Here is an 18752-nt window from a genome sequence, read left to right on the forward strand (position 1 = left end):
TGTTACACATCAATGTCACCTCATATTCGTCCCATTGCCTCTTGAAGGATTTGATCCAATCCTTTAGTTCTGCCACCTCCTCATTTAAGTACACGTCGTAAATCTCTTTTGATGTTGGAGGTTGGATCCCCGTGCCAGACTTTTGAATAGAAGAGACCATGCTCTGATAATATGGACTTTGGGTTGTGTTGACTGGAATCCTATGGAAGTTGAACCATTTTGAGATTGCCTTCCTAATATCCCTTTTTTTTTTTGTGTATGCATCGTCAATCCGTGTCTATTTCGCTGTTTGTGGGGGATAAGCTTATGGATCAATATCAACAATATCTGGTGCGGACCACCTGCCAAGACCTCTCATAAAACCACGGAATCCACCATACCTCATACTACTAGTTCGGCCTAACTAAGGAGCAGTTGGCTGCCTCATGTTGGCCAACCTCTGGATTCCACTACCACTGCCATGCTCCAATTGTGAGTCAGGTCATCGATGTCTCATTGCTTCATCGACCGTATACTGATGCTCCAATGATTCACGAATCCCAGTTGTGAGATCCGGGTCGACTTGATCGCCGTAACTCTCATATTGATCATAAACTAGTTCCTGTGTAGCCTTATAATATTCTTCTTCAACTCTTGCTTTCTTTTTTAATGTATCTTCCTTTGCTTATTGTAACTTGCTTTGAAATAATTTACGGATCTCCATCGGAATGTTCTTGCATTTTGCAACATCAGGATACCCGCCAACCAAATGCATTTTCACCTAAGTTATTCCTTCACCCTTGCCAATGTAGTCACAATAAATACATTGTCAATGATGAAAGTTCCCATCTATCTTGCGGGCATGAACCCATGCATCATCATGTGGCGGTTCCTTTGGTGTCATGATCTTACCAAATTTAAATCAAATAAACTATAAAATATAAACATATTGAATTGATCAAATATCGATAAAAAATCACTAATCGCAGTATTAAATAATTTTATTAAAACATAACTAATTATATTTTATCATCATAAATATGTTACATACATAAAAAAAGCATTAAATACATAATTTTGATCTGGTTCAAATTATGATAAAATCATCATTAGATACATTAATCATCTAATTAACATAGTTAATTACTCATTAATTACTTCTCTTTCAATATTATAAAAATGTCAAACACCCTAATAGGTATTAAAGACATTAAGTTGATATAAAATTGATTAAATTTTGATTAAATCATTATTAAGATGACTAATCGCAGCATTAAATAACTTTAATAAAACCTAATTAAACTTATTTTACCATCATATATATGTTAAACACATAAAAAAAATATTAAATATATAATTTTGATCAAATATAGTTCAAATTATAATGAAATCATCATTAGATACACTAATTACATGATTAACTTAGTTAATTTCTCACTAATTACTTCTCTTTCAACACTATAAACATGGCAAACACCCTAATAGGTAGTAAACACATTGAATTGATATAAAATCGAATAAATTTCGATTAAATCATCATTAAAATCACTAATCGTAGCATTCAATAACTTTAATAAAATCTAATTAAACTTATTTTACTATCATAAATATTTTCAATATTTAATATATATTAAATATAAATATTTGACCTATTAAGTATCTAATTTTGAATTAATCAATATTAAACACACTAATCATAATATTAAAGCTCTTAATTACTCTTTAATTAAAGAGAGAGAATGCATACCTCTTGATTAGAAAGTTCTTCCTCTTAATCTTTCCAAATTAACCTCCATTCAATTCAATCATTGTTTTGTAGAGTTTAGGAGAGCACAAATGTGAGAAAAAAAGAGTTTGAGATAGTTTAAAAGAGTATAAGAATGTAATGGAGTGAAATAGAGGAGAATAAGACATACTATAAGAAAGGGCTCCAACGGTCAATTTGACCGTTGGAGCACTATAACACTGTTATCGAGCAGTAACGGTCGATTTCGACCGTAATTGACCGTTGGAGCACTATAACACTGTTATCGAGCAGTAACGGTCGATTTCGACCATTATCGAGCTGTGTCGGGCGGTAACGGTCGATTTCGACCGTTACCAAGCTGTGCCAGGCGGTAACGGTCGAAATTTTGACCGTTACCGCCCGATATTATCCCGTATCGTCCGATACGGGACGCTTTTAAACATTCCACCCGATAGTGGGCGGTCTACGTATAGGTATGTCGTCGGATCGGTATGTATCGCCCGTACCGTACGGTACCATTAGAAATTGCATACCTTGGTAGAGCATGATTACAACAGATTAGCTTATGCAATTTACATCAAGGTATGCAATTTCGAATAGTACCACCCGATACAGGCGGTACGTACCGGTTCGATGGTATACCGGTACACGGACCGTTCGCTACCGGACGGAATATGCTACAGTGCTCCAGTAAGAGGAAGAAATATTTAAAACCGCTCGGTAACAATGATACAGTGCTCCAACGGTCAAATTGACCGTTGGAGCCCTTTCTCATAGTATTTAAATCCTTCTTCTTCTCTATTTCATTTCATTACATTCTCATACTCTCTTAAACTATTTCAAACTCTTTTTTTCTCATATTTGTGCTCTCCTAAACTTTACAAAACAACGATTTGTGAATTGAATCGAGACTAATTTGGGAAGATTAAAAGGAAGAACTTTCTAATCAACAGGTATGTTTACATAAGGACAATTCATAATGGACTGAAATACGAACCTTGCACAAAATATTCTTCAAAGCCCGAAAAAGATATGTGATACTATTCTTACTTAATTTACATTGATTTTGCTAAACTTATGCTATTACTATATTTATTTCTAACTTAAAAATTCTATCATAACTTTTTTTTTTTATTTTCAGGTATTTTCGAAGAGTTTTACACCTAAATTAGGTGTGCCGCTCAGTACGCCCTGGCGTACTGCTCGGTACATGGTACCGTACCATACCGAGCTAACCTCGAAACACCGGTACGGTACGGTATTGCATACCTTGATTTACATAATGAAAGAACATTACGGATCAGAAGCTAGTAAATTGCATCCAGACAAAAAAATTGAGAACATTATTCATTATTGTATAATAGATATGGAAGCTGCAAGAGGTACAAACAGCTGTAAGAAAACAAAATTGTTTTTATCATTAACATAGTGTAATGACAAAACATGATTGATTCAGATCTAAGAACAATGCTAGGAGCTTTGCAGGAAATGGTTACAAGTTCTGCATAATGAAATGGTAACTGGAGGATTTTGATCAATACAATAAAGCAAACTTCTTTCACTTGTATCTAGGTTCTCACCGTAATAGTCTTTCTACATGTATGGATAAGGTTGCCTATATTGACAGACCCATCCTATACCTGGTGGGATCCTCGTGCACCATTTTTTTACCATGGCCTTACTTCATTGCAAATATGTTTTTAGGTTTTGGTCTTTGTTTGGTCTTTGAACAAGCAATATCTAAATTGAAATTTGTGTGTTGTCATTTCACCTGGTACATACTGGTCTGACTGGGTATTGGTATGATGGTGTTAATTTTAGCCAAATTATGACATTATATAATCTTTGGGTATATTTCAACACCATAACAACCATCACATGCTTGTCCAACCACATTCCAGCATTGTATTGGTACCAATATTTAATTTTCTGGTCACAAATAGTCTAATGAAAGTAGAGCAGGATGAACTAGAAAAGCATTGCAAGCCTGGAGAAATTTCTACTCACGCACAAAGCATGTTCAGGTTGATGTGTGGTGAATAGGAAGGACACATGAGTAAGCACCATATTAAGAGGTGTAGGTTTTAGTTTATTCAAAGACCAATAAATGAAGGAAGCAATCAATGATGGTTATGACTAATTGGCCATGTAACATGGAAGTTCTGAGGTTTCTTGCTTAAGGAGCTTTTAGGGTTTCCAATAATTATGGAAGAGGAGGAAAAGGTTAAAGGTAACCTGGGTTAAATGTTGTGAGGAAGTATCTATTATTTGCAGCAACATCATTAGAAGCCTATCAAAGGAATGATTGACAAATATGATCCATTAACCAGTTTAAGTCAATTACTTTTCATTCAATGTCCATGTTAATATTTCAACAGCCACAAAGCCTTCTTTTTTTTTTTTCAATTTTACATGAAATAAAAGTTCTGCTGTTAGATATTACACAATGCTGGATGTCTAAATGTGAACTAGATTCATTTAGTTAATGTATGTGTTTTTTATTTTCTGTTTACTGCTAACTAAGCATTATACTATGCAATATGCACTAGCATGCTTATGCATGCTGGATACTCTTTTGACAAGTTATGGATACACTAATACATTAGAATTGAGATAGTAGAATTTGGTATGGAGCAAAGATTTAGAAACCAGTTCAATGTCAGGAGGTATCCTGACCTATACTGCTAGGTATATAAAAAGGTGAATATACAAGACTCCTACTATTGAATAAAATAATTAAGAAAATAAGTAAATGGTATATATCCATATGTGAACACATTTGTTACAGTATTGGTACTTGATTGGATCATATATACTAATCTGTATATACTGGTCCAGTTTGTACTTAAAAGTTAAAACCTTGGAATGAAGAAGGCCATAGTATTTTTTAACTATGTATGTAGCCAAGCTCGATACTTATTTATAGTGTCAAAGCATATTGTTCTAATCAATAAGTAATTAACTAGCTTTCAGAACCTATTCGTCATAAAAGAAATTGTTGGAATGTGTTCAATTGTCAAATTACGCATTTACTAAAGTTTTTTAATGATGTGCTGCTCCGTTGTGTCTCATTATGGGAATGTACATGTGCTCACTATGTATGCCATCTATAAGTAACGTAGTGTCCTTCATTTGGATCCATAGGTTGCATGGAAGTATTTATCTTTTGTGTGCAAACCTAACCAGTCTGTTAATTGTGTTTTTTTTTTTTCACAACTCAATTTCTCCGTCATATGAAGTATATTTGCTGATAAATGGATTGATACTGTCGTAATAAACAATTGTGTACTTAACCATGGTATGCAGAACCGAATGGTACTGCCCGGTATGGGTGGTACCTACCGGTCCGATAGTATGCCGGTACGCGGACCGCCCGGTACCGGACGGAATGTGCTACAGTGCTACAGTAAAAAAGAAAATATATAAAATTGTTCAGTACACCCTGGTGTACCGCTCGGTACGCATTGGTGTACCACTCGGTATGCTGGTACCGTACTATACCGAGCCAACCTCGAAACATCGGTATGGTACGGTATTGCATACCTTGTACTTAACTATATGAAGTCTCCTATTAGTAGCTTGTCCTTGTCCTTTTGCCCTTCTATTGTTATGTTTCTGCAGTACAATAATCTTTTTGTGCCAAATCTTAAGATGATTACTGTAGTTGCACATAACTTCAAATATATTTATGTTTAGCATATTAGTTGGACTTAATTCTGTTCTGCAGGTTGCTGGCCCCAAGTTGGGGACTATGATGGGTGTGTTTATACCTTGTTTGCAGAACATCTTGGGAATCATATACTATATCCGTTTTTCCTGGTGAAGTGCATTATACTTTCACTTCCCTGTCGAATGTTGATTTTAGCATGAATGCTGTAGGTTTTTTTTTTCATGAAGCTTCTCGTAAGTAAATGATCACAACATTGACATTAAGGGTTCTTCTAGAATATAACTTGTCAATTTAAGTATTGGAGTGATTTTATCTTGCTAATTTGATGATTATTTCCTTATACTGGTCTCCCCTTTGGCTAAGATACAATTGTGATGGAGAGACTTGAGGCAACAATGATCAGATGATCTCAAAAATTTCCTATCTTTATGATACAATGATGAAGTGTAGCGGACACTCATATTTTACCTCTTGTGTTGATTTACTTGGTTTTTTAACAAATAGTGGGCAAAATGAACTTCACTGAGCATAGGCACAACTCACAAGTAAAGAGTATTTTTTATTATAGCAATAATATTACATGTTATTGAAACCAAGACCAATTATTATCCATTGCAGTTGAAAAGAAATGGCTACCATACATGACAAAATCTGTTGTTATTAAGTATGAAGTGCAATCATTGTGCTGAGGCTACTTGATGAAGCCTCTTTACCTGTTACACAATATACTATTTAAATTTTGATAAATTTCATTTTGTGGTGTCTTGGTGGGAATACCTTGTTTTCTGTTTCCATTTGTTAAGATGTTACTTATGACTTCATCAATTTTCTGATACATTACATATATGATGCTCAGATTTGGCATCTATGCCCTTGAAATCAATGTTGATGTAACATGCTACTAGTGCTGGTATGCTCTTTGACTCAGATTTGACTGGAAACAATTGAACTGAGACTCAGCTGGGAATTGACCCAACTTGGCCAAAAATCAGCTAGAGTTATCAAACTTAAGTCAATATCAGCAGATTCTTGCTGATCCTTTGTCAGCAAAGAATGGAAATTGGTGGATGAGTAGGAGGAGATGGTTGACCCTCCTTTGCTGCTGCCATAGTTTCTCTGCAGTTATTACCATTGATGTTCTCATAGCCAACATGCTACTGTACACTGTTGAATGCACGTGTGCACTCACAAAAAGCGAGAGAGAGAGAGAGAGAGAGAGAGAGAGAGAGAGAGAGAGAGACAGAGACAGAGACAGAGGTGATGTCACAGATGATGGAACTTAAGATTCAGTAACATCTAATCTATTCCAAGGCCTTATAGAAAATCAGCCTACAGCATCTTGGCCATCCATTGATCAAAGGAGGAAAATAAAGATAGGATAAAAAGAAGAAGAAAAATAAGAATAGAAGAGAGAAGAGAGAAAAAAGAAAAGGAAGGAAAGAAAAGTTATGTTTAGTTATGTTTTTGTTAACTTTAGATCATTTTAATATTATAATTGAAATATGTTATATAATATTTTAATATTTTTTGATTTGGTCTCTTATCCCTATATCTTATTTTAAATTGATTCTTTTTCTACTGTATCCCTCTATCCTTAGTTAATAGGATGACCATGTCAGATGCTATGATCATTTCCGTACATGACGCTGTATCCAAGTTTGAGCAACATAGCATCATATCATTGTCTGCAGTTAGTATTAAGTCCCCTTTCTGTAAATCTCATCAAATAATGGAGATTTTGTTTTTTAACATCTTATTCTTTTCTCAATTTGAATTACTGAGTGTAATTCGTAGGCCTTAACCCTTTAAATGCATAGGCAGGAGGCCGGGGCATCATTGTCTGCAGTTAGTATTAAGTCCCCTTTCTGTAAATCTCATCAAATAATGGAGACTTTGTTTGTTAGCACCTTATTCTCTTCTCAGTTTGAATTACTGAGTGTAATTCGTAGGCCTTAACCCTTTAAATGCATAGGCAGGAGGCCAGGGTGCACATGATAATGCATAAAAAATTTCCTTGAGAATTATATAGATTTGGTATAGAAAAGGTTAGTGCACTGCATGAGTGTCCTGCCAATGGTATGCAGGTGGGTGCACAGAAACATTGCCATAAAAGATACATAAAGTTCTATATGGATGGGCTGCCTAGAGCATGAGGCTTGTGCCATTGTTGGTTTGAGGAGGATCACTATATGTAGCGTTACCTTGCAAGCAGTAAGGTTCTTTTCGTGATTCAAGTTTTGGTCACCTGGGTTGCAAAAGGAGGAGCAACTTTACTGTGGCTTAAAGGCTAAAAATAATGTCAATACTTCTGATAATCTGTAAGTTAGTAAAACATACAGTTTATCATGTGAAGTCGTCTTGCATTAAGTATTTTGTATAGGTCATGTGAGTATTCTTATCATAGTCCTAGGTTTGTGAGAGCAATTAAAGTACTAACATAAATTTGAGTAGAACCAATCAGAAATGGAATTAATAATTCTATTAATTCATACGTTATGTTTTGAAAGCATGTGTAATTGAGCAAAGAATACATTCATTATCATGATAGTATTTTTTGGATGAAATTATATTACTCTTTACTTATGTAATAATTATGGTAAAGGGGAAAAGGTGGACTTTAAGGATTTAGGTGGCCACTCAAACCCCATCTAGCTGCTTGTCGGATCACCTGACCTGATGCCTAGATGGTGTACGCTAAAATGTAGGCATTGACTTCCTACCTGAATAGGCTGCCTCCTGTGACAATGTGGAAGTTGTGCCCTTTGAGCATTGAGCTCAGTTTTGAGTGGATTATTATTCATTTTTCCTTACTTCCATGCCAATGATTTTAATATACACCTCTGACTAAACATATTATGTTGTTGACTATATATCTGTTATCACTATCATAAATTTTTAAGTAATATTGATTATAAGTTGATAATTAGCATAATTCTAGCATTCAGTTTTAACATTTTCATTCTCTTCATTTGCATTTGAACTTAGTAAGCTGACAATATTTGGTTATTGTTTCTGTAGGATTGTGGGTATGGCTGGCATTGGTGAAGCATTTTTACTGGTTGCATTCTGCGGATGTTGCACTTTTTTAACGGGTATATCATTAAGTGCAATTGCAACAAATGGGGCAATGAAGGTAAACTTTATCTTCATTGTTTATGAATTTTGTTGGTTGAGAAATGTTTATTTGTCTTGTTTTAAAGATCTGTGGTTCTTTAGTTTCGGATTTAGGTTTATTACATATTGCTGTGGCTTGGAGAGTTTGTAGACCTGGTATTATCTGGAATGGGCATTTTCCATGATGCATGAAAGAAACAGTTGGGAAAAGTTTAATAATATAGCTAAACCTCTTTTTTGGGTGCTTAGAGATTCTTCTTGTCTGGTTATAACAAATTGTACACCAAGTTGAACAACTTTTGACAGTTAATCAAGGTTGGGAACTGTCAAATTAATCTGGTCTTGATAACTTGCCGAATCATGAATACCAACTTAAACATCTAACAGAATATGCTATTCCTTAGATAATCAGTTGCATCTTCTTTATGGGCTTATTTTTTTGTAATTTATAGTATCTGCTGATCAAAATTATCCTTGTTACCTTTCTAGCATATCAATTTTGGATTAGATTTTCTTCTCATTTACTATGATCATTCAGGGTGGTGGCCCATATTATCTAATCGGTCGGGCTCTGGGTCCAGAAGTTGGAGTGAGTATTGGATTATGCTTCTTCCTTGGTAACGCAGTTGCTGGTGCTATGTAAGTCTGCCTTGGGTTAACTTCTTATATTTCTGTATTTCTGTCTTTTGTTTTGCACTTTCAGATCTGTCTGCCCAATCATGTCTTAGATGACAACATCTGAGTGACTTGTGCCCCTTTTTGCAAGAATTGATGCTTTAGTTCAAATGGGTATCAACATGTTGCAAATAAGACTATTTATGGTGGAAAGCTTGTCATTTGATTATTTGACATAGATTACTTAGAGATCAGAACAAATAAAACATTATTTTCCATTCATGTTGACTTTAACAAAGTCTAAACATAAGTTTGAACTCCTGGTTCCCCATAGATGAGAGCTTAACCTGCAATGGCAGACAGCCCTCTTGCTCATTTTTATTAGTTCGGCAAACTTACCTAGGGTGGGAACTTGGTGCCATTCAGAAATGGATTGCCTTGACAGTTCTACTTAAATTTGGGCTGACGGTTTCTTGGCTTATATTTGTCCTTAAATTAAACTAATGAAATTTTTTTAATGATATTGACATGAAATTAGAGTTAACCTTTTTTCCTTTTAAATGTGCACCAAGTGAAATGAGAATGAACTCGCTGTGCTAATTGACATAGTAAATTGATTAATGCCTTTGTTTTGGATATTAAGATGAATTAATTCTGGAATCTTATATTATTGAAAGCTAAAATGGAAAGGTACAAGATCAAGGAGCCACATGCACACATTGATCTGTTCTATTACACATTTTTTCCATGTGTTTCATAAGCAATTATGGTGCTTAGATATTATTTACTGGCACATACTGTGCGTGAAGCTGTTGTCAGCTTACATGCCTTGGTACATATGCCATACAAATTCATGGTGAAATATGCATGCATATTTTCTTGCTTTCTGAGAATTAAAAGAATAATTTCTTGGGGAGTCTATGTAGATGTCTGAGTTGTAAAGGAAGTTAATGATAGAGGTCCATGAAGCAGCTGATGCCTAAAAATCATGATATTAAGCTTATGAAAAATGTAGGAATATCAAGAATTGAGATATGTCATTGTCAGAAATGAACATATAAAAAACGGTCAGATGATAGCTTTGAGCTAGGTGTTGCCCTTCTTGCCTGGAGTTTCACTTTTTTCAGGGAGAGAGGAACCTCTAAGAGATTAAAGTTTAAATATCTTTCTTCTCTGCCTTCAAGGCATATAATCACTAATATATGTGAGTTACGGGAGAAAAAGTTCTGATTTTGGAAGTTTTATCATCTTTAAAAGTTCCACCAAAAATAAAAACTTTAGGCTGTCCAATACAAATCCTAATAAAAAAATAAATTTCATACCTTTATTACATAGTAGGACTCTGGAGACTTCAAACTATTACCAGTATGAGTAACAAAAAATAATGTCATACTTTTACAAAATAGTAAAATACTAATGTAAAATTTTAATGAAACAATAGTAACAAAAAAAATCTATCAAAAAGAAATTGAATCATATTCTATTACCAGTACAAGTGGGTGAGGAGCCTTTTCTGCTTCCTCCTTTTAAATTTTATAACAAGTGGGCTGGGAATGTATCCGTCCTCTACTATTCCAAGTAGTATTAAGTTGAACTTCTCCTTATAGAGTTGGATACACCATTACTTCTTGACCCATGTATGAGTCATCTCATTAGTATATGTTGTATCGAAAACAGAAACTTCTCTTTGACAAGTCTTACATACATGAGTGATTATAAGGCCTTGTGGCTTAATTCAAGTTGTTATCTTTCTTCTCCTTTAACAGTGTCTATAGTTCAGCTTTGTTATCTCTGTTGGTGATAGCTTGCACTTGCTAAGAGGAGCAATCTTAATGTGGTTCAAAGATTACTCTCAAATTGAAATTAACAAATGAAACATAAATAATAGATTCTCAAGAAATGCCAAAATTTAGAACTTTTCAATTACTGGAGTGCACTATTCAAGAAGAGATAAAAAGAGAGTGTTACATTAAATAAGAGAAGGATGCTTAAAGTAAAAAAGGAAGATTTGTCAAGGAAATTATCAGACTATTTATGTTTTAAGGAGCCAAATAGGACAATTAGAAAGAAAACATCACAGAAAGTTAATACTGCTGAGAATAGGATTCTGAATCTGACATTTATGAATATGATATTAAAAAAAAAAGATTATGTTGATGGCAAGTTGTAAGTGGCAGTTTCTGTGATTAAGATGAAGACCAATAAGAAATCTTTAAAGAATATGAACTACATACATTGAGGAGAGATGAACAAATTCAACTTATAGGTGCCATGAGAACAACTAGGCCTAAGCTCTCCTTAGTTTTCTTTTTGAATGAGTAACCAACGCATACATATTGCCTTTAAGTTTGGATATTTGATGCAAGTAGTGTTTTTAGATTGTTTAATTATGGTAACTTGGTTTCCTAGTTCTGGAATCTAGTTATTTTAACTCTGTTATTGTTTCAGGTATGTTTTGGGAGCTGTGGAGACCTTCTTGGGTGCTGTGCCAGGTGCTGGATTCTTTAGAGGTAAACCACTATGATGGTTGTGGAAATTGGATTAAGCTTTTGCTTTGAAAAAAGCTTGTAGTATAGAAATTCAGTGGTCATACCACAGATCACCATATTGGATATGGGAGTTGACTGGTTAGATGCTAATCTAACCAGATCATCTGATAAGTTTGTCATGGAGAATTCATAGAAAAATGGCAGTTACATAGTAAGAAAAAATGGTTTTGAATATGAAAATGTACTTATTTGACATTTAGTAGGATGTCAACAATTTTGGAAGGTAGTGTAACTAAGGTAATGGCCAAAACATGCAAGATATGTGATTTTTTTTTTCTTTCTGATACTTGATTGCTAAATTTTAAATAATATATGTATATTTGATTTTAGATTAGCATAAGAGCATCTTCTAAATACAATCAGCTTTAAAATACCAAACTCACCTTTAATGAATTACTGTCATATATTGGAAGTGATAGAATTATACACTATTCCAACAGCATTTATGCAGAAACTAGTATAGATGGAAAGTCAATTAGACTTTCAGCTGGCTATAACTGAAGGTATCACAAAGTAAAGGATCACTAAGCATAAAACCTTTTAGGGATATCAATTTTCAAATTTGTGGGCTCTTAGTTAGCACAAGAAGGTACTCTGTTTTTGCCATCCACATGACTGTCCTTGACATTTTCAATGAGTAATTTATTGGATTTTTTTCAGCTGTTAGCATATCTGATGTTTAATAATATCATTGTTAGCTCTTTGCTCTTTGGAACTAATTTATAAATCTCCAATAAGCAATCTTTTGGGAGCTCTTGCTCCTCATGCTTTACATATCCTTGCTTAGTCAAGATCCACAATGTGTTAGTTTTTCCAGAATAATCACAGATTTTGAAATGTGGCAACTATGAAACGCTGGCAAGAAGTGTAGCTCTGCCATCATGAAGTTTAATAGGCAGCCAAGTAATCTGAAGCCCTTGGGGCCCTCTATGATTTGGTGTTGGGTAGGTGCCTAGCTTCTAGAGCGTGTTTTGGCTTGGGCACCCACAATGATTGTCAAAACATTTAGATATAAATAATATAGAGGTCATTTGTTTAAACCATTTTTTTCTGTCTACCACCTTAAATAATTGTATCTTCATGTTTTAAATACAATGATTACCAATACACATGATAAGTTTCGCTAAGAATCATTCACATCTCCCATTCATTTGTATCTAATTGATTATGAGCCATTTGCTCAATAGTTGTCCTCACTTATTCTCCCTCTCGCATTTCCTACCACCTCTGCTTTTTTTCTTCACTGCTCTTGATGTCCACCAATCTAATGCTTACCTTCTTTCTTTCTCTTGCTTTTTTCTCTATCTTCCTTTTCCAACATGATGAGACCATTCAAGTTAGCACATGCTAGGATCAAGATTGGCCAAGCCCAGATGACAAGCTATCAGAGATTAATCACCTGTATGCTACATGTGTTGGTCAGATGTCAAAGGCTTAAATGGTGGCATATAAAGGATTGCCAAGGAGGTAATTTCAACTGTGTAAACTTGAACATCCTGTGCCAACATTCTATTTGTGTTAATAACCCCCTGCGGACCTTACCATGTTTGCCTCAGACAAAATGTATACTACACATGTATCCTACATGTATAATAACCCCCTGCGGACCTTGCCATGTTTGCCTTAGACACATGTATACTACATGTGCTGGTCAGAAGTCAAAGGCTTAAATGGATTGCCAAGGTGGTAATTTTAACTTGTGTAAACTTGAACATGTTGTGCCAACATGCTATTTGTTTTAATAACCCCCTGCGGAACACACCATGTTTGCCTTATCCAAAGGTCTTTTGATTTGTTTTTTGGGTTTCTAGAATTAATGTCAAGCCCTGATTTGATGGATACTTGTGTATTGGGCTGAACTTTTTTAATAGTGATGCCCCTTTGTTTGAGGTATATATATTTCTTTCTCTAGTTATCTATTGTTTCTCCTTTGTTCTGGGTTCTATTTTGTGTCAGCAGCAGGCCTATATAGGCACTTGGCATAGCATTAGCATGGCATGTGCCAATAGCCACTTCATGTGGATCCTTGATCTAACTCACAACCTGATCATAGCTAACCAAGTCATTTGAAGGAAGCTAATGCATGGGCATATTTGATGGTATTTTGAACTTTTTTTGGTTTTCAAAACAGATATGTCCTTGAATGTCATTGATAAAGATGTTTTGACATTTAGAGGGTGCACATGAAATTGCTTCTTTTTATAATAAAACAATATTGCTTGGGGAAGTGCATTTAGTGAAGAAAAGGGATTGAGAGTGTTTTTTTATGGATCAGTTTTCGTGAACTATGAGAAGCTCCAATAACAATTCAAGAGATGCTTTGATTGGGTTTTTAGTCATGTTTTAATATTTAACTAGGATCTTGAATTATGTTATGTACTTGAAAATCATTGATAAATATACTTAATTGTCTGCATAGTCTTGTTAAATTGTTTTTTGGGTTGTCCCCTCTTTTTATTTCAGAGTCTGTGACAGTCGTCAGCAATACCACAGCAGCTAATGGCACAATATCTGAGGTAGTAACAACTGTATCTACTCCAAGCTTGCATGACCTGCAAGTTTATGGAGTTATTGTGGTTATCCTTCTCTGCTTCATCGTATTTGGTGGTGTCAAGATTATAAATAGGGTAGCACCGGCTTTCTTGATTCCTGTCCTTTTTTCACTTTTCTGCATATTTGTTGGAACCTTCGCAGCTCCAAGGAGTAATGCTTCAAGTAAGATCCCTTTATTAAATACTTCTTTATGCATATGGTTATCTTAGTTACTACTTCAAAGTTCAGTCTTTTTCAGACTTCACTTTGCATGAAGTGATGTACATGAACTTGCAATTCTTTTATGGTATCTCATGCCTATGTTGCTCTCTTTGGAATTGGGCACAGGTGGCATAACAGGGTTAAGATCACAAACATTGAAAGACAATTGGAGTTCTGCTTATCAGCGTACTACAAATGCTGGAATACCTGAACCAGATGGACCTGTCTATTGGAGCTTCAAGTAAGCCTTTACTGCATATATATGTTCGGTTTTTTTCTAAGTTTGCAGAGGTTTTATTAATGAAATGTTAAATCAGGTGACGCCATAATTTATTCAATTTTAAAATGTTAGATATTAGATTTACTAGTTGATTTTGTTTACTTTGGGGAAATGTGACTGTAACAAATGTTGATATACATCTTGGCATGTAACTATGACGCCTTCTAATTCCTTGATATATATTATAGTTTTAACTTTTTTCGTATAGGCATTCTGAAATTCTCTATCCTTTTTGTAGTGCATTGGTAGGCCTATTTTTTCCAGCTGTAACAGGAATTATGGCTGGCTCAAATCGATCTGCATCGTTGAAGGATACACAGCGTTCTATACCAGTTGGAACATTGGCTGCAACACTTACCACCTCCTTTTTATATTTGATATCAGTATTACTCTTTGGATCATTGGCCACTAGAGAAGAGCTACTGACAAACCGGTACCACATTTTTCCTAGTTCTGTTTTTGGTCTTGAATGACAATATTTGACACAAAAACTATGAAGTTCTGTGGTCTTTTGCCTGTGTATCCACTTTTCATTTGATCTGAAATTTATGTGAACCTTAGTTTGGCACCACCACCATTTCACCCTGCTAATTTTTTTTCAGAGCATTAGATTGGTGATGGATCAGGATTGGAACGATAACTTACATGGAATGCCAGGGTGATGGTTAGGATCTTATATATGATGCATATATGATATAAGTCATTATGATGTACCTAATTATAAATATAGATTTGCTGTTGGGAGAAACAGCTATTGTAGAATATTCTGATGATTGGTAGGTATATGCTGTTCTACTGACTGTTGATGAACTAAAGCATTACATAAATAGAGAGAAACAAGAGAAATATTGATGTATTTGTGATTAAGTTTATCATAAATTTATCAACAATTCTTTCCATGCCAAAAACCTTTTTAGCATTTTATTAGGTTAAGATCGTTAGTTAAACATATGGGAGAAGATCTTTTTCTTATAAGGAAAACTATCTAGAACTCTCAACACTTGTCTTATTAACTAAATTATTAATCCAATTGAATCTCTACAAAAAAAATGATTCTCAATCGTCAAACTACTCAAAGTAGTAACGAATATACCCTCTAAATGAGTATTGTTGTAGTTGCGCACATTTGGTCATGGACCACCTTGTATTCAATGGATCATAGGATTTTGGCTTTCTTCTCTGAAATCTTATATTTTAGTTGGTTTTTGTTGCATACCAATTTAACATTATGGTTTTGGCTAATGCTAATATGCCATTGGCTCTCTAACCTTTGAAGTTAAAAGCATATATCTGTTTGAAGTTGTGTCTTATTTCTTTGCTTGAGTTTCTAATATGGAACTTTGTGCAGGCTTCTGACTGCAGAGATTGCTTGGCCTCTTCCAGCAATTATATATGTTGGGATTGTTCTCTCCACTTTAGGTGCAGCGCTTCAGAGTTTGACAGGTGCCCCACGCCTGCTTGCAGCAATAGCAAATGATGACATTCTCCCTGTTCTTAATTATTTCAAGGTCACAGAAGGGGGAGAACCTCATTTGGCAACGCTCTTTACAGCCTTTATTTGTATTTGCTGTGTTGTGATTGGGAACCTGGATCTGATCACACCTACTATAACTATGTTCTTCCTTCTATGTTATGCGGGAGTTAATTTGTCTTGCTTCCTTCTTGACCTACTTGATGCTCCTAGCTGGCGCCCTAGATGGAAGTTTCATCACTGGAGCCTCTCACTTCTTGGAGCATTGATGTGCATTGGTATGTTACATAAGTTCAGGATATTTCTTTATCACCTCTACCATCTGGCAAGCTAGATGTTGATACGTGTCCCAGGAATAAACTTGTATAAGCTATGCCAACTGTAGCATAATGGAAGTAGCTATGTTAGATCAAGTTATAGTGTACAGAAAGAAGTAGGCAAGTTTAGGGCCACTAGTACTGCTGGTTGGCCATAGAATCACGGAAAAGCAATGTGGAAAATTTTCTTGTGGATATGACAAGATAAAAATGTGACAAATATTTTAGGATTGTGATGGAAATCTTTGGATGGTAATTATGTCATTTATAAGATAGCAGTTTGTTTTTTTTGTTAGCTGCAGATATGGAAGTGAACTGATAATTTAGTTATAGACACATTTCCAAGCATCTGGTTTGTCATAACAAGAGATACTTGGCATGTAGAAACTAGTAATAGCCAAATACCCTTTAGAGGTTTCAAGTATGTGTTATAGAAAATTGGTGGCATGATTTACAATGATGGTTCATGATAGTGCTTACTCATCATCAAGTATTATCTTCCTCAACTAACCGGTGACCTGCTACCGCTTCCGAGTTATTAAGATTTGCTTGATCTTAAGGACTTGACCATTTAAAGCCTCCTCTTAGATCTATTTAATATGCCATTTCTCATTATGTGACCAGTTAAATGTTATAGTTATGCACCTAAAAACATTTTATTGATTTCTAACCAAGACTGCTTTCAATTGAATGGCTATAGCAACTGTACTATAATGATGTTGATGTTGGAATAATTACTTTAAATTAATAAAAATCAGGTTAGTACGTAGATCTCATTTTATTTTCATAATCTATGAGTTGGCTTATGGTTTGTTTAAGAATGATTATGGTTGTGTGCTGCTTAGGTAAAAAAGGTAGGTTGTCTTCTTGCTTAGGCAACTTTGAGTCAAAAATAGCCAATATGCTTTTGGAGATTTTTATGGTGCAAGAAGGGTAGCACGGTTTCTTGTTTTCGAATTTCAGCTAAAAATGAGCTTTAGCAGGATAGACATGCAAAATGTTACAAGCTCCAGGTTATTGTGCCAATGATTATATTAATGGTAGCATGGCAAGGCATAAAATCAGGATAAAATGATAATATGTATCAGAAGAGTTACTAAGAAAAGGAAGCCAGGATCCAAAGCGTGAAAATTGTAATGACTGAGATCCAAGAGCAATTGATGATGACAATCCATAAGTTGACTATAGATTGTCTAAGATTGATTGGTGATTTATTGTGGATCAATTAACTGGTTGAAGCATTTGCTTTCTTGCGTTCGTGGCATACTTGAAATAAAATATTAGAGTATTTTATATAAGCTTATATATGACCATTGATATCGTCTGATGTTTCCTTCAATTGTTTGTTTGTGTTTCAAACGCTGAAGTACATATTTTCTTCATCAGGTTGTAAGCTGTTGTGTGAACGTATCATTACACTATGAAAGAAGAATTTGCCACAAAGAGAACTTAAGTCATATTAATGGTCTGATTTGAATGGTTAAACATTAATAATGTCAGAATACATTTGACAAATTTTTAAAATGGAAATAGTAAAACAAATACTTTTAGCTAAATCCTGGGATAGAATCCTGCCTGCACAACTTACCGTATGAAAAAAAAAAAAAAAACACTACATGGCAAGTAGCATTAAGTAAAAAATGTATAGATTCCTTAGCTGTTTCTTTCTTCATGCAGTAACTTTTTCTTGGGGATATTAAAAGAACCAATAAAAATATAAAATCTATGTCTTTTAAAGTTGGAAAGTTGAAATGTAGGATATGCATGGATGAATTATTTTTGTCCAATAAACTGATTCGTATCTAAGATTTTTTTTATTTATCCAGTGATCATGTTCCTTATCTCCTGGTCATTCACTGTGGTGTCTCTGGCCCTTGCTAGCCTCATTTATTATTATGTGAGCATAAAAGGGAAAGCTGGAGATTGGGGAGATGGATTCAAGAGTGCCTATTTTCAACTGGCCCTTCGCAGTCTTCGATCACTGGGAGGTATGCCTACATGTTATTCTGCTTTCATGATGATTTGAGAAAAAATATTCTATCACTGATTGCTCAGTGCACCATGAAATGGTATTATATAGCAATGACAGTACTTAGTGTGTGTACCCATTAACATCAGCGTCAAATACTGCATTCTGAATTTGTGAAGTATACCATAATAAAAGTTATCTTTAGATGGAGGGAATGTGTCCTTTGAGGGATCAACCCAACAACCTCTCTCACTCGATCTGTAATTACAATAAAAGAGAGTTTAAAG

The 18752-nt window shown here is 34.7% G+C and overlaps 1 protein-coding gene across 3 annotated transcripts in view; it reads left to right on the forward strand.

The window, feature by feature from the left end:
• LOC135615216 (cation-chloride cotransporter 1-like) overlaps positions 1 to 18752 on the forward strand; it is a 28450-nt gene that overhangs the window by 7788 nt on the left and 1910 nt on the right. Inside the window, exons 5-13 of one of the 3 annotated variants that reach the window (XM_065113421.1) lie at positions 5454 to 5545; positions 8415 to 8529; positions 9049 to 9149; positions 11574 to 11635; positions 14138 to 14389; positions 14555 to 14669; positions 14947 to 15141; positions 16057 to 16457; positions 18323 to 18484. In XM_065113421.1, the coding sequence (XP_064969493.1) occupies positions 5454 to 5545; positions 8415 to 8529; positions 9049 to 9149; positions 11574 to 11635; positions 14138 to 14389; positions 14555 to 14669; positions 14947 to 15141; positions 16057 to 16457; positions 18323 to 18484 (1495 nt within the window). Of the gene's footprint in view, positions 1 to 5453; positions 5546 to 8414; positions 8530 to 9048; positions 9150 to 11573; positions 11636 to 13011; positions 13142 to 14137; positions 14390 to 14554; positions 14670 to 14946; positions 15142 to 16056; positions 16458 to 18322; positions 18485 to 18752 lie in introns of those variants that run through there. The other 2 variants (XM_065113423.1, XM_065113422.1) reach the window with 2 other exon arrangements.

The sequence above is a fragment of the Musa acuminata genome, chromosome BXJ2-6, assembly GCF_036884655.1.
Source record: "Musa acuminata AAA Group cultivar baxijiao chromosome BXJ2-6, Cavendish_Baxijiao_AAA, whole genome shotgun sequence".
NCBI lineage: Eukaryota > Viridiplantae > Streptophyta > Magnoliopsida > Zingiberales > Musaceae > Musa > Musa acuminata.